The sequence below is a fragment of the Gymnogyps californianus genome, chromosome 29, assembly GCF_018139145.2.
Source record: "Gymnogyps californianus isolate 813 chromosome 29, ASM1813914v2, whole genome shotgun sequence".
NCBI lineage: Eukaryota > Metazoa > Chordata > Aves > Accipitriformes > Cathartidae > Gymnogyps > Gymnogyps californianus.
Window position 1 is genome coordinate 2,927,008 of NC_059499.1, and position 10,989 is coordinate 2,937,996.

At 72.5% G+C, this 10,989-nt stretch overlaps 1 protein-coding gene across 1 annotated transcript; it reads right to left on the reverse strand.

Moving 5' to 3' along the window:
- Positions 1-863: 863 nt before the first annotated feature.
- Positions 864-10,180, reverse strand: CELF3 (CUGBP Elav-like family member 3). Its single transcript, XM_050912389.1, is given in 13 exon segments — positions 864-991; positions 1,342-1,485; positions 1,858-1,919; positions 1,921-1,960; positions 2,613-2,678; positions 2,744-2,893; positions 3,514-3,652; positions 4,381-4,524; positions 5,367-5,446; positions 5,837-5,965; positions 6,364-6,412; positions 8,141-8,226; positions 10,036-10,180. Coding segments are annotated over 13 exon segments (1,362 nt in total).
- Between the last annotated feature and the right edge of the window lie 809 nt (positions 10,181-10,989).

Genomic DNA, 10,989 nt, shown 5'->3' on the forward strand with positions numbered 1-10,989 from the left:
CCATCCGGCACCTGGCGCGTCGTCGGCTCCGCCACGCCGGCCACGTGCAGCACCGGGCGCATCACCATGTCGGAGCATCCCCATGTCGGAGCATCCCGGCTTCGGCTGCTCCGTGTCCGTACAGCGTCCGGCGCACCCCGGCCATGGCTGTGCCGTGGGGTTGCAGCCCCCTCACCTCCGGTGCCGGTGCAGCCGCCGGTGCCCATGGGCGAGGGGGGGGGGAAACTGAGGCAGGTTGGGGTGGGGGGGGCGAAGCGGGGTGGCAGTGTGTGTCGGGGAGGGGGTCCCGCTGCGCCCTGGCACGGCCACCCAGGGGACCTGGGAGGGGTGGTGGTGCCGGGGCCGGTACCCCCAACTGCGGGCGAGTCCCCCTCCCTCGGCGGGACCCCCCCTCCCCGGCTTGGAGCTGGTTTTGGTCCTGTTTGGTGAGAAAAAAGCTCCAAGCAGGGTCCCCCGGGGGGGGGCAGGGCCCTGCAGGGAGCGGGGGGGCTTGGGGGGGGTGGGTGCCCCCCCCAGGGCAGATTGGACCCGGATGCTGGGGGGGTGCTGGCACCCAGGGCCCACCCAGCCTTGCCTGGACTGGGATGGATGGGGGGGTCCGGATCGGTCCTGGAGGGGGGGGTCCATCCTTCCTGAGCATGTGGGGGTCTGTGTCCCCCCCCCAGCAGGACCGAGCCCCCTGCGGGCACCGCTGGGGGGGGGGGAGGCTGCTCTGCAATAGGGAGGCACCCAAGGGTGCTGCTCCAGAGCCTCCGGACCTGGGGTGGGGAAGATGGGGGGGCATTAAGCAGAGCTGGGGGGGGGCTCCCAGCCGAGGGGTGCCCGGGGGGGGGTGCGGGGGGTCCCGGGGGGGCTCACCGGGCTCAGTACGGCCGGTTGGCGTCTTTGGGCCTCTTGAGCTGCACCTTGAGGCGCTTCATCCCGATCTGGAAGCCGTTCATGGCCTGGATGGCCGCCTGGGCGCTGGCCGGGTTGTCAAAGCTCACGAAGCCTGCGGGGACGGCGGGGACATCAGGGGTGGTGGGGACAGGGGGTGGCCACAATCCCCCCCGCCTCTGCCCCACGGCCCTGGGGGGGCTCTGCCATGGGGCAAGGTGGCCCCGTGGCACCTGGCTGGGGTGGCCCCGTGCCCTGGCTCTGCTGTCCCTGCCCACGGTGTCCCCAGTTGTGTCCCCGGCTGGGGTGTCCCCATGCCCTGCCCACAGTGTCCCTTGCCACGGTGTCCCCATGCCCTGCCCACGGTGTCCCTGGCCGGGGTGTCCCCAAGTGCCGGCCGGGGTGTCCCCGTGCCCCAGCCGGGGTGTCCCCGTCCCCGGTGTCCCCAGGCGGCGGTGGCCCTACCGAAGCACTTGCTCTGGTTGGTGGCGCGGTCCACGAAGACCTTGGCGGAGATGACGTTGCCGAAGGGCAGGAACATCTGCAGGATCTCGGTGTCGGCGAACTCCTGGGGCAGGTGGTAGATGAAGATGTTACAGCCCTCGGGGCCTGCGGAGGGAGCGGCGTCACAGCGGGCACGGGGGGCACTGGCCCCGCACCCCCAAACCCAGCCCCATGCGCCCGCAGGCACCCCGAAACCTGGCGCCATGCGCCCGTGGGGACCCTGCCCCGCCATGGGCACCCCGAAACCCTGCCCTGCACCCACGTCCCCCTGAGTCCCAAAGCCCCCTCCCCGGTGGGGCACCCCCAAACCCCGGGGGGGGGGCACCCCAACAACCCCCATGGGGCACCTCCAGCCCCCCTACCCGATGCCCGGGGGCATCCCGCCCCTGCAGCACGGGGCACCCCAAGCCCAGCACCCTGGGCTGGGTCCCTTGCAGGGGGGTCCCGGGGGACGGGGGGTCCCCGGGGTGCACTCACCTTCGCGCTGCTGCTGCTGCTGCTGCGGGGGGGCGGGGGGGCGAGCAGGGGCCCCGGGGGGCGAAGGCCGGGCTCACCAGCCCGTAGGCTGCCGGGTAGGCGGCTGCGGGGGCGAGACGGGGTCAGCCTGGCACCGGAGGGGCAGAGGCACCCCCACACACCCCCCCCGCACCCCCGGCCCAGCCCTTCCCAGTGCCCACCAGTGCCCCCCAAAGCCATGCAATGCCCCCCAGTATCTTCACATGGCCCCAGTGCCCTCCCAGCACTCTGTGGTGCCCCCCCCCAAAGCCATGCAGTGCCCCCCAGTACCCCGCAGTGCCAGCCAGTGCACACCCAGTACCCGCCCCAGCTTTCCAGTGTTCCCCCAGTGCCCCCTGGAGCCCTGAGTACCCCCCGATGCCATGCAATGGACCCCTACTGCTAACCCAGTGCCCCCCCCGTGCTAATCAATGCCCCTCCAGTGCCCCCAGTCCCTCCCAGATGCCCCCCAGTGCCTCCCAGATGCCGCCCCAGTGCCCTCCCAGTATCCACCAGTGCCATTCAATGCCCCTCCGGTGCCTCCCAGTACCTACCAGTGCCATGCAATGCCCCCCAGTACCCTCCCAGTGCCCCCAGTACCATGCAATGCCCCCCCAGTGCCTCCCAGCTGCCCTCGCAGTACCCACCAGTGCCATGCAATGCTCCCCCAGTCCCCCCCAGTGCCATGCGATGCCCCCCAGCTTCCCCCAGTGCGCCCAGTTCCCCCGGGGCCAGACCTGTGTAGTGCTGCATGCCGGCGTAGGCTTGCTGCAGGGGGTCCCCGGGGGCGGCGGGGCTCTGGGCTGGGGGCAGAGGGGGCCGTTAGGGGGCCGGGGGGCGGCGGGGCGCGGGGGGGGGCGGCGGGCACCTGGGAAGGGGGGGACCCCGCCGGCATAGACGGCCTCGGGGGCGGGGGGTCCCGCGGGCTGCGCCGGCACCGGGCTGTAGCCGTTGACGCTCAGCGGGGCCGCGATGGCGGGCACCGGCGTGGCGGCCATGGCCGGCGGCGTGCTGGTTCCTGCGGGGACAGCCGCGTCACCCCCGCGGTGGCACCTCCTCGCCCCCCGTCCCCACGTGCCCCTGTGCCCCCCACCCCGGGTGGCCCCATCCCTCCGTGTCCCCAGCCTTAGGGTCCCTAACCCAGGTGCCTCCAGCCCACGGTGCCACCTCCACAGTGCCACCCCTGCCATGTCCCTGTCCCATTCCCTGGTGCCCCCGTGTCCCCATCCCTGGTGCCACCATCTCTGGTGCCCCTCATCTCCCACCGCCTCCCTGTGTTCCCATGTCCCCGTCCCTTGTCCCCCCATCTCCCCTTGCTGCCCCTGTGTCCCCCTCACGATGTCCCCACATCTCCGTTCCCATTGCCCCCATCCTGATCTCCCCATCCCCAAATGCCACTGTCATGTCCCCATCCTCGGGTGCCCCATCTCCCAGCGCCACCCCGCCATTGTCCCCCATCCCTGGACATCCCTGATGTCCCCCATGTCTGGGTGTCCCCAATATCCCATGTCCCCATCCCTGGTGTCCCCGATATCCCATGTCCCATCCCTGGTGTCCTCCACTCCCGGGTGCCCCCACGTCCCGTGTCCCCATCCCCGGCGTCCCCGTGTCCCCCCCCCCGTGCCAGGTGCCACCTACCTGAGGAGGGGGGCAGGGGGGTGGCGATGAGCCCGTTGGGGTTGACTGTGCCCATGTGCTGCATCTGGACGGCCATGGTGGCCATGGGGCTGAGGTAGGCCGAGTGGGCGGCCACCAGGGCCGCCTGCTGCTGCATCAGCTGCGGGGACAGCGCCTGGCACCGGGCACCGGCCACCGGCGTCCCCTCCCGCGGCAGTGAGCCCCACCCCGCCGAGAGGGTCCAGCGCCCCATTGGCAACCAACGCTCATCACCCCGTCCTGGGAATGGGCTCGGTCATCTCCTCGTGGCTCCCACCCCGCTGCCCGGCACCCCAGTGCCACCATCCTGGGCCACCGAGATCCGCCATCTCCCCCCCGACTGCCACCCCAACGCTCATCACCCCAGCGTCCCCACGCAGGACCACGGAGATCCGCCATCTCCCAGCGTCTGTCACCCCGGTGTCCCACCCTGGGCCAGGGGGGTCCCTCATCTTCCCACGACTGTCACGCCGGTGTCCCACCCCGGGCCACGGGGCCCACCCCAACATCCATCACCCAGTGACCCCATCCTGGACCATGGGGGTCCATCATCTCCCCATGCCCACCACCCAGTGCCCCTAGCCTGAATTACGGGGTCCGTCACCCTCCCGCTGTCACCCCAGGGCCCCCATTCCCGACCACGGGGTCCATCATCTCCCAGCGTCCATCACCCCAACACCCATCACCCAGCAGCGTCCACGATCGAGGGGGTTCATCGTCTCCCAGCGTCCATCACCAGACACCCATCACCCCAACGCTCTCATGCTGGCCCATGGGGGGGTCCAACACCCCCGCCGCCCCCCCCCGTGACCATCCTGTCCCCTCCTCGGTGCCCCGTGCCCACCCTACCGCCTGCGTGTAGGCGCTGTAGGCGCCGAACTGGAGGGCGATGGGGCTGAACATGCCCAGCTGGCTGGCGACCTGCTGCATCCGCCGCAGGCCCCGCTCCTTCTCCGTGTCCGCAAACTTCACCACCAGGCTGGAGGAGGCGCCCTGGGAGGGGACACGGCGCCACGCCGTCACCCGGGGGGTGGCCACCCGTGCCGGGCTGCTGGGACCCCCCCGGGGTGCAACAGGGTGGGGAAGGTGGTGGGATGGTGACGGGGATGATGGGGATGGTGGCGGGGGGATGATGGTGGGGACGATGAAGGGGACGGGGATGATGGGATGATGGTGGGGATGATGGCGGGGATGATGGCGGGGATGATGGCGGGGATGATGGCGGGGATGGGGACGGTGGTGGGGACGGTGGTGGGGATGACGGCAGGGTGATGATGGGGATGATGGTGGGGATGATGAAGGGGACGGGGATGATGGGATGATGGTGGGGATGATGAAGGGGATGATGGCGGGGATGGGGACGGTGGTGGGGATGATGGTGGGGATGACGGCAGGGTGATAATGGGGATGATGGGGATGATGGTGGGGATGATGAAGGGGACGATGGTGGGGATGATGGTGGGGATGATGAAGGGGATGATGAAGGGGATGGGGACAGTGGTGGGGATGATGGTGGGGTGATAATGGGGATGATGGTGGGGACGATGAAGGGGATGGGGATGGTGACAGGAATGATGGGATGATGGTAGGGATGATGAAGGGGATGATGGCGGCGATGGGGATGGTGGTGGGGATGACAGCGGGGTGATAATGGGGATGATGGGGATGATGGTGAGGACGATGAAGGGGATGGGGATGGTGACAGGGATGATGGGATGATGGTGGGGATGATGAAGGGGACGATGGTGGGGATGGGGACGGTGGTGGGGATGATGATGAGGGCGATGCTGGGATGATGGTGGTGGGGCCGGCGTGCCCGGGGGTGCCCGTCTCACCGGCAGGGTGCGGCTCCCGTGGAGGGCGGCGATGGCGGCCTGGGCCTCCGCGTGGCTCTGGAACTTGACGAAGGCGCAGCCTGGGGACAGCGGGTCAGCGCCGGCACGGGGACCGGGGGGCATCCGCCCCCGCCCAGGGCAAAACCCCCCCATGGGGACCACGGCCCCTGACCTGGGTGCCTGGGGTGGGGACAGGGGCCACCGTGCAGGGTGCCCTGAGCCCCCTCCATGCCCTGTGGACCCCCTTGGGCCGGCCCCCCCCATCACACCCCCCCCCGCCCCACGGCCCCCTTGAACCCTCTCCAGCCCCCCCATGGGCCCTCTTAACCCCATCCCTGCCCCATGCCCCCCGCATCCCCCCCTGAGTTCACATCCCTGCCCCACGGATCCCCTCCTCCCCACGCCACAGAGCCCTCAGGGACCCCCGAGGCCCCCCCCCCAGCCCTGGGGCGCCCCCCCCAGCCCCCCACCTTTGCTGGTGCCGTCGGGCCCGCGCAGCACCGTGCACTCGTCGATGGTGCCGAAGGGCTCGAACATCTTGCGCACGTCCTCGTCCGCCTGCTGCTTGCTCAGCATCCCCACGAAGAGCTTGCGGTCCTCTGCGGGGACGGGGGGGGCGGGGGGTGGCATAGGGACACCAGGGTGGGGACCCCCCACACACACACTGGGATGGGACACCCCCTCCCCGGGGACACCGTGATGGGCTGGGACCCAGGGACGGGGATACGGGGACACGGTGATGGGCTGGGACCCCCGGGAATGGGGACAGCCCACCGGGCTGGGGACCCCCCCCGGGGAATGGGGACACGGTGAGGGGACAGGGATGGGGACACCCCGCCCTGGGGACAGACCCCTGGGGTGGGGACACCCGGCCCGGCTGAGACCCGTCCTGGGGATGGGGATGGATGTGGGGTGGCCCTGGGGGTCTCGGGGGGGGCACGGGGGCGGTTTGGGTACACGGGGCCATGGGGGGTGCGGGGTTTTGGCGTGCCGGTACCTCCTCGGCTCTCACTGTCCGCCGGCTTCACCTGGATGGGCCGGTTCATCTGGGGGGGGACAGAGGAGGGGGATGGGGACACAGCCCCCCACCCTCACCCCCCCAGAGGGACCCAGGCGTCCGGCACCTCCCAACACCCCCCACCCCACCGCGGGGACCCAGGCGTCTGGCCGGGCACCCCCACACACGGTAGGTGCACGGATCCACCCCCCCCGCCCCCCAGCACCCCAAAGATGCTCCCGTCGCCATGGCAACCCCAGCCCTGCATCCCGTTACCCGGCAACGGGTTCCGCGGCAACTGCCATTGGGGGGGCCTGAGGGGCCTCAGTGATGCGCTAATGAGCACCCAGCCCCCCCGTTAATTAGGGGGGATGAACCCACCCCCGCCCCCCCAGCCCCGTAACCCCCAGAGACCGGGGGGGGGGAGGGCGCAGATGCCCGGTAACCATGGCAACGGCAGAACATGCTCCATGGCAACCGCCTACTCATCCCCAATTTACCCATCCCCGTTGCCTGGCAACGCCGCTGACATCATCAGCGCTCGCTATAAACAATGACGGGGATGGAGGGGGGGCGAGGGGGGGACGGAGATTTGGGGGGGGCCGGGGAAGGGGGGGACCCCCAGGTCTGCCGTGACCCCATCCCTCCCCCTCCCCCGGGATGGGACCGGGACTGGGGGGCGGGGGAGGGATGGGGGGGGGGGATGCGGGGGGACGGGGTCGCCGTGCCCCATCCCGGGGGGCTGCGGGGGGCCGGGGGGGCGGTTTCGGCCCCGGCTGACCCCAGGCGGCCCCTTTCCCCCGCCGAAAGCGAAGGTGGCCCCAACCCCCCCCCCCGCCCCAGATGGTGCTGGAAATGCCCCCCCGGGGGCACTAATCCCCCCTAATCCCCCACGGGGCCGGGATCAGCCCCGGCCGGGGTGGGGGGTGGGGGCGCACGGGGCGGGGGGGTGGGGGTGGCACCAGGCACCCAACACCCCAAATTGCCCCGGGCCCCCCCAGCATTGCCCCCACCCCGAGGCCTGGGGGGTGCGGGGGGGTCCTGCCCCCACGCCCGTCCCCGTCCCGGTGCAGCGGGGGCAGCTGTCGGGCGGTGCCGCCCCTAATCTCCCCCCTGCGCCCCCCCCCCCAGCAAATCCCCCCGGGATTTACAGCCCCCAAATCCCCGGATTATCCCGGCGAAGCCAAATCTCCCCCAGGGCCGGCGGGACACGCGCAGCCCGGCTGGGGGGGGGGGGGGGGGACACTGACCCCCCCTGCCCCCGCGCTCAGGGACCCCCAAACTGTGTGTCGTGCCCCCACCCCACACCTGGGACCCCCCCCCAAACAATCCCCACGAGGCCTCAGCCACCCGGGTCCCCCAGCTCCCATGATGGGGGGGGGGGTATGGGGGGGGGGGACACACATGGGTGCTGGGACACACACACCCCCCTCCGGCACCCCAGCTGCAATTTGGGGGGGGGCACCCGGACGCCTGCGTTCCACCCCCACCCGGCTTTGTTAGCTCAGCTGCCCGGTGCCCGCCGCTCGCCTGGCAACGCTTCGTTAGCGCCAGGCCTTCGTTAGCGCCAGGCCGTCTCCAGGCGACGCGGCACCCGCCCGCTATTTATAACCCCCCCCCGCCAGATGTTCGTGGGGTGCTCCCCCCCCCCCGTCCGTTCCCCCCCCCCCCCATCACCCAAAGGTGGGGTCCCGGATGCCTGGGTCCTCCCAAGGGTGGGGGACGGGGGGGGTCCCGGTGTGGGGGTGTCACGGGTGGGGGGTCCCCACGCCCCCACTCACCCCCGGAGGGTTTTCTGCTCGTGCAGGGCGCTCTGCGCCTTCAGGGCCGACTCGCGGGCGCAGTAGGTCAGGAAGGCGCATCCTGGGGGAGAGACGGGACGGGGGCAGCGGGGGGGGGGGGTGCGGGACCCCCGCCACCCCCGCACCCACAGCCCACGGCCCCACAGAGCACCCAGAGCCCACGTCCCCCTATAGCACCCAGAGCCCATATGGCACCCAGACCCCACGTCCCCATGTAGTACCCAGACCCCCCATAGCACTCCGACCTCCCATAGCACCCACTCCCCATACAGCACCCAGACCCCCCATGCCACCCAGACCCCCCCACGCCACCCAGACCCCATGTTTCGGGGCGGTGCCACCCCCGGGGACCTTTGGCTCTGCCCCCTGGGCCCAGGCAGGGGACGGGGATGGGGACAGGGATGGGTCCCCGAGGTCCCCAGGCACGGGCAGCCTCAGCCGGGGGGGGGAGTGCCCCCATGCCCCCCTCCAGCCCGGGGGGTCCCGGGCATCCCGGGGCAGCGGCCCTGAAACCCCCCAGTTCCACCATCCGGGTGCCCATCACCCCGGCCTCGGGCCTGTGCTCGCCTCGGCCTCTCCCCCGCCTGTCCAGGGGCACAGCCGGTGCCGGGGGCTGGGGGCTCCAGGGTCCCCCCCCGCTGCCAGGGGATGGGGTCAGGCATTGGGTGGGGGGTCCCTGCCTTGGACAGACCCCCCGCCATGGGCAGCCCAGCCCTGCCGCTGCCGCACACCCCACGGCCAACACCCCGTGGCCACTACACCCCCGCAGCCATCGCCCCCACACCCCCCCACAGCCATCACACCCCCCATGCCCCCATCGCACCCCCCACAGCCATCGCCCCCATCGCGCCCCCCCCAGCCATCGCAGCCCCCCCCCCCGTCACAGCCACAGCCCACACCCGTCACCCAGCGCCGCAAACACCCACCCACACAACACCTTGCGCCGGCACAGCCGCTCGCAGCCACCCCCCACACCCGCACAGCCGGGCATCACCCGCACAAACACCCACGCGACACCCCACACCCAACACCCGCACCCCCACGGCCTCCACCGGCACAACAGCCCCAGCGCCCACGGCTGCACAACCGCCACCCCACACCCGCAGCACCCCGATACACCCAGCACCCCGACACCCGACACGGGCTGTACCCGGTGCCTGGGTCTACAGCAGCACCCGGGCCTGGGCTGGGGTGCCCGGGGCCGTACGTGGGGCTGTACGTGGGGCTGTACGTGGGGCTGTACGTGGGGCCTGCGGCTGTAGGTTGAGCTGTGGGTGGTGCTCAGGGCCTCCGGCTGTACGTGGGCTGTGCCCGGTGCCGTATGTGGGGCTGTATGCGCGGCTGTGGCTGGTACCGTATGTGGGGCCGTACGTGGGGCTGTGCCCGGTGCCATACGTGGGGCTGTACGTGGGCTGTGCCCGGTGCCCGGGCCATATGTGGGGCTGTACGTGGGGCTGTGCCCGGTGCCCGGTGCCATACGTGGGGCTGTACGTGGGGCTGTGCCCGGTGCCCGGGGCCATATGTGGGGCTGTACGTGGGGCTGTGCCCGGTGCCCGGTGCCATACGTGGGGCTGTACGTGGGGCTGTGCCCGGTGCCCGGTGCCGTACGTGGGGCTGTACGTGGGCTGTGCCCGGTGCCCGGTGCCGTATGTGGGGCTGTACCCGGTGCCGTACGTGGGGCTGTTCCAGGCACCGACCGCCGTACGTGGGGCTGCACCCGGTGCCGTTCCCAACGCCGGGGCCGTTCCCGGTGCCGGGGGCTGTTCCCGGGGCCTGCGGCCGTAGCCAGCTCCCGTTCCCCGTTCCCCGGGGCCGTGCCGCTGCCCGCCGCCCGGTGCCCGGTGCCCGGTGCCGGTACCGGCGGCCGTACCTTTGTGCATGCCGGTGTACTTGTCCTTGATGACGGTGAGCTCGTAGATCTTGCCGAACTGCTCGAAGATGGGCTTGAGGTCCTTCTCCTCCAGGTGCCGCGGGATCTGCCCCACGAAGAGTTTGATGGCGTCGGGCTCCTTCATGGGGCCGCCGGGGGGGGGGCCGGGCCCCGGGGCCGCTCCCGGCGCTCGGTGCGGCTCCCGGTATCGCCGGTGCGGTTGCCGGTGCCGCTCCCACCGCCCGGGCTCGGCCGCCGGAGCGGTTGCCGGTTGCGGCTGCCGGTGCCCCGGTACCCCGGTAGCCCGGTGCCCCGGTGCCCGGTGCCGGCCCGGCCGCGGCGCACACAAAGGACGAGGCGGCCCCGGGGCTCGGCTCGGCTCCGGGGACGGGGCGCGGCGGGGCGGGGGCAGCTCTGCCCGGGGGCGGCGCTCCCGGCGCTCCCGGTAGGTCCCGGCGGTTTCCCGATGGGGCCTCCCGTGCGGCGGACACCAAATCCCGGTGGCTGCCGTCAGCGCCCGGGGCCCGCCGGTACCGCCCGCTCGCCGCCCCGGTGCCCCCGGGGGCGTAGGCGGGGGGGGGGGGGGGAGGCCGGCCCCGGTACCGGGGAGGCGGGAGCGCTCAGCGCCCGGCCCGGCCCATGGCGGCCGCACCGGCCGCGCTCCCCGAGAGCCCCGGCGGAGCCCCGCGCCCGCTGCGCCCCGCCACCGGCACCGGCACCGGCACCGGCTCCGGACGGGCCCGACCCCGCTCGCCGCTTTTCTTCCCCGGCCGGGGCCGCCCCGCCCCGCCCCGCCCGGCGCTGATGTCAGAGCGGCACCGGGTACCGGGCACCGGGACTGGGTACCGGTAGGAACACCGGGACCTGGCGACCCAGACCGTGTACCGGCAACCGGGCACCGGCAACCGGCTACCGGCACCGCCTCGCCCCGGGGCTCCGCCGCGGCGGCCGCCG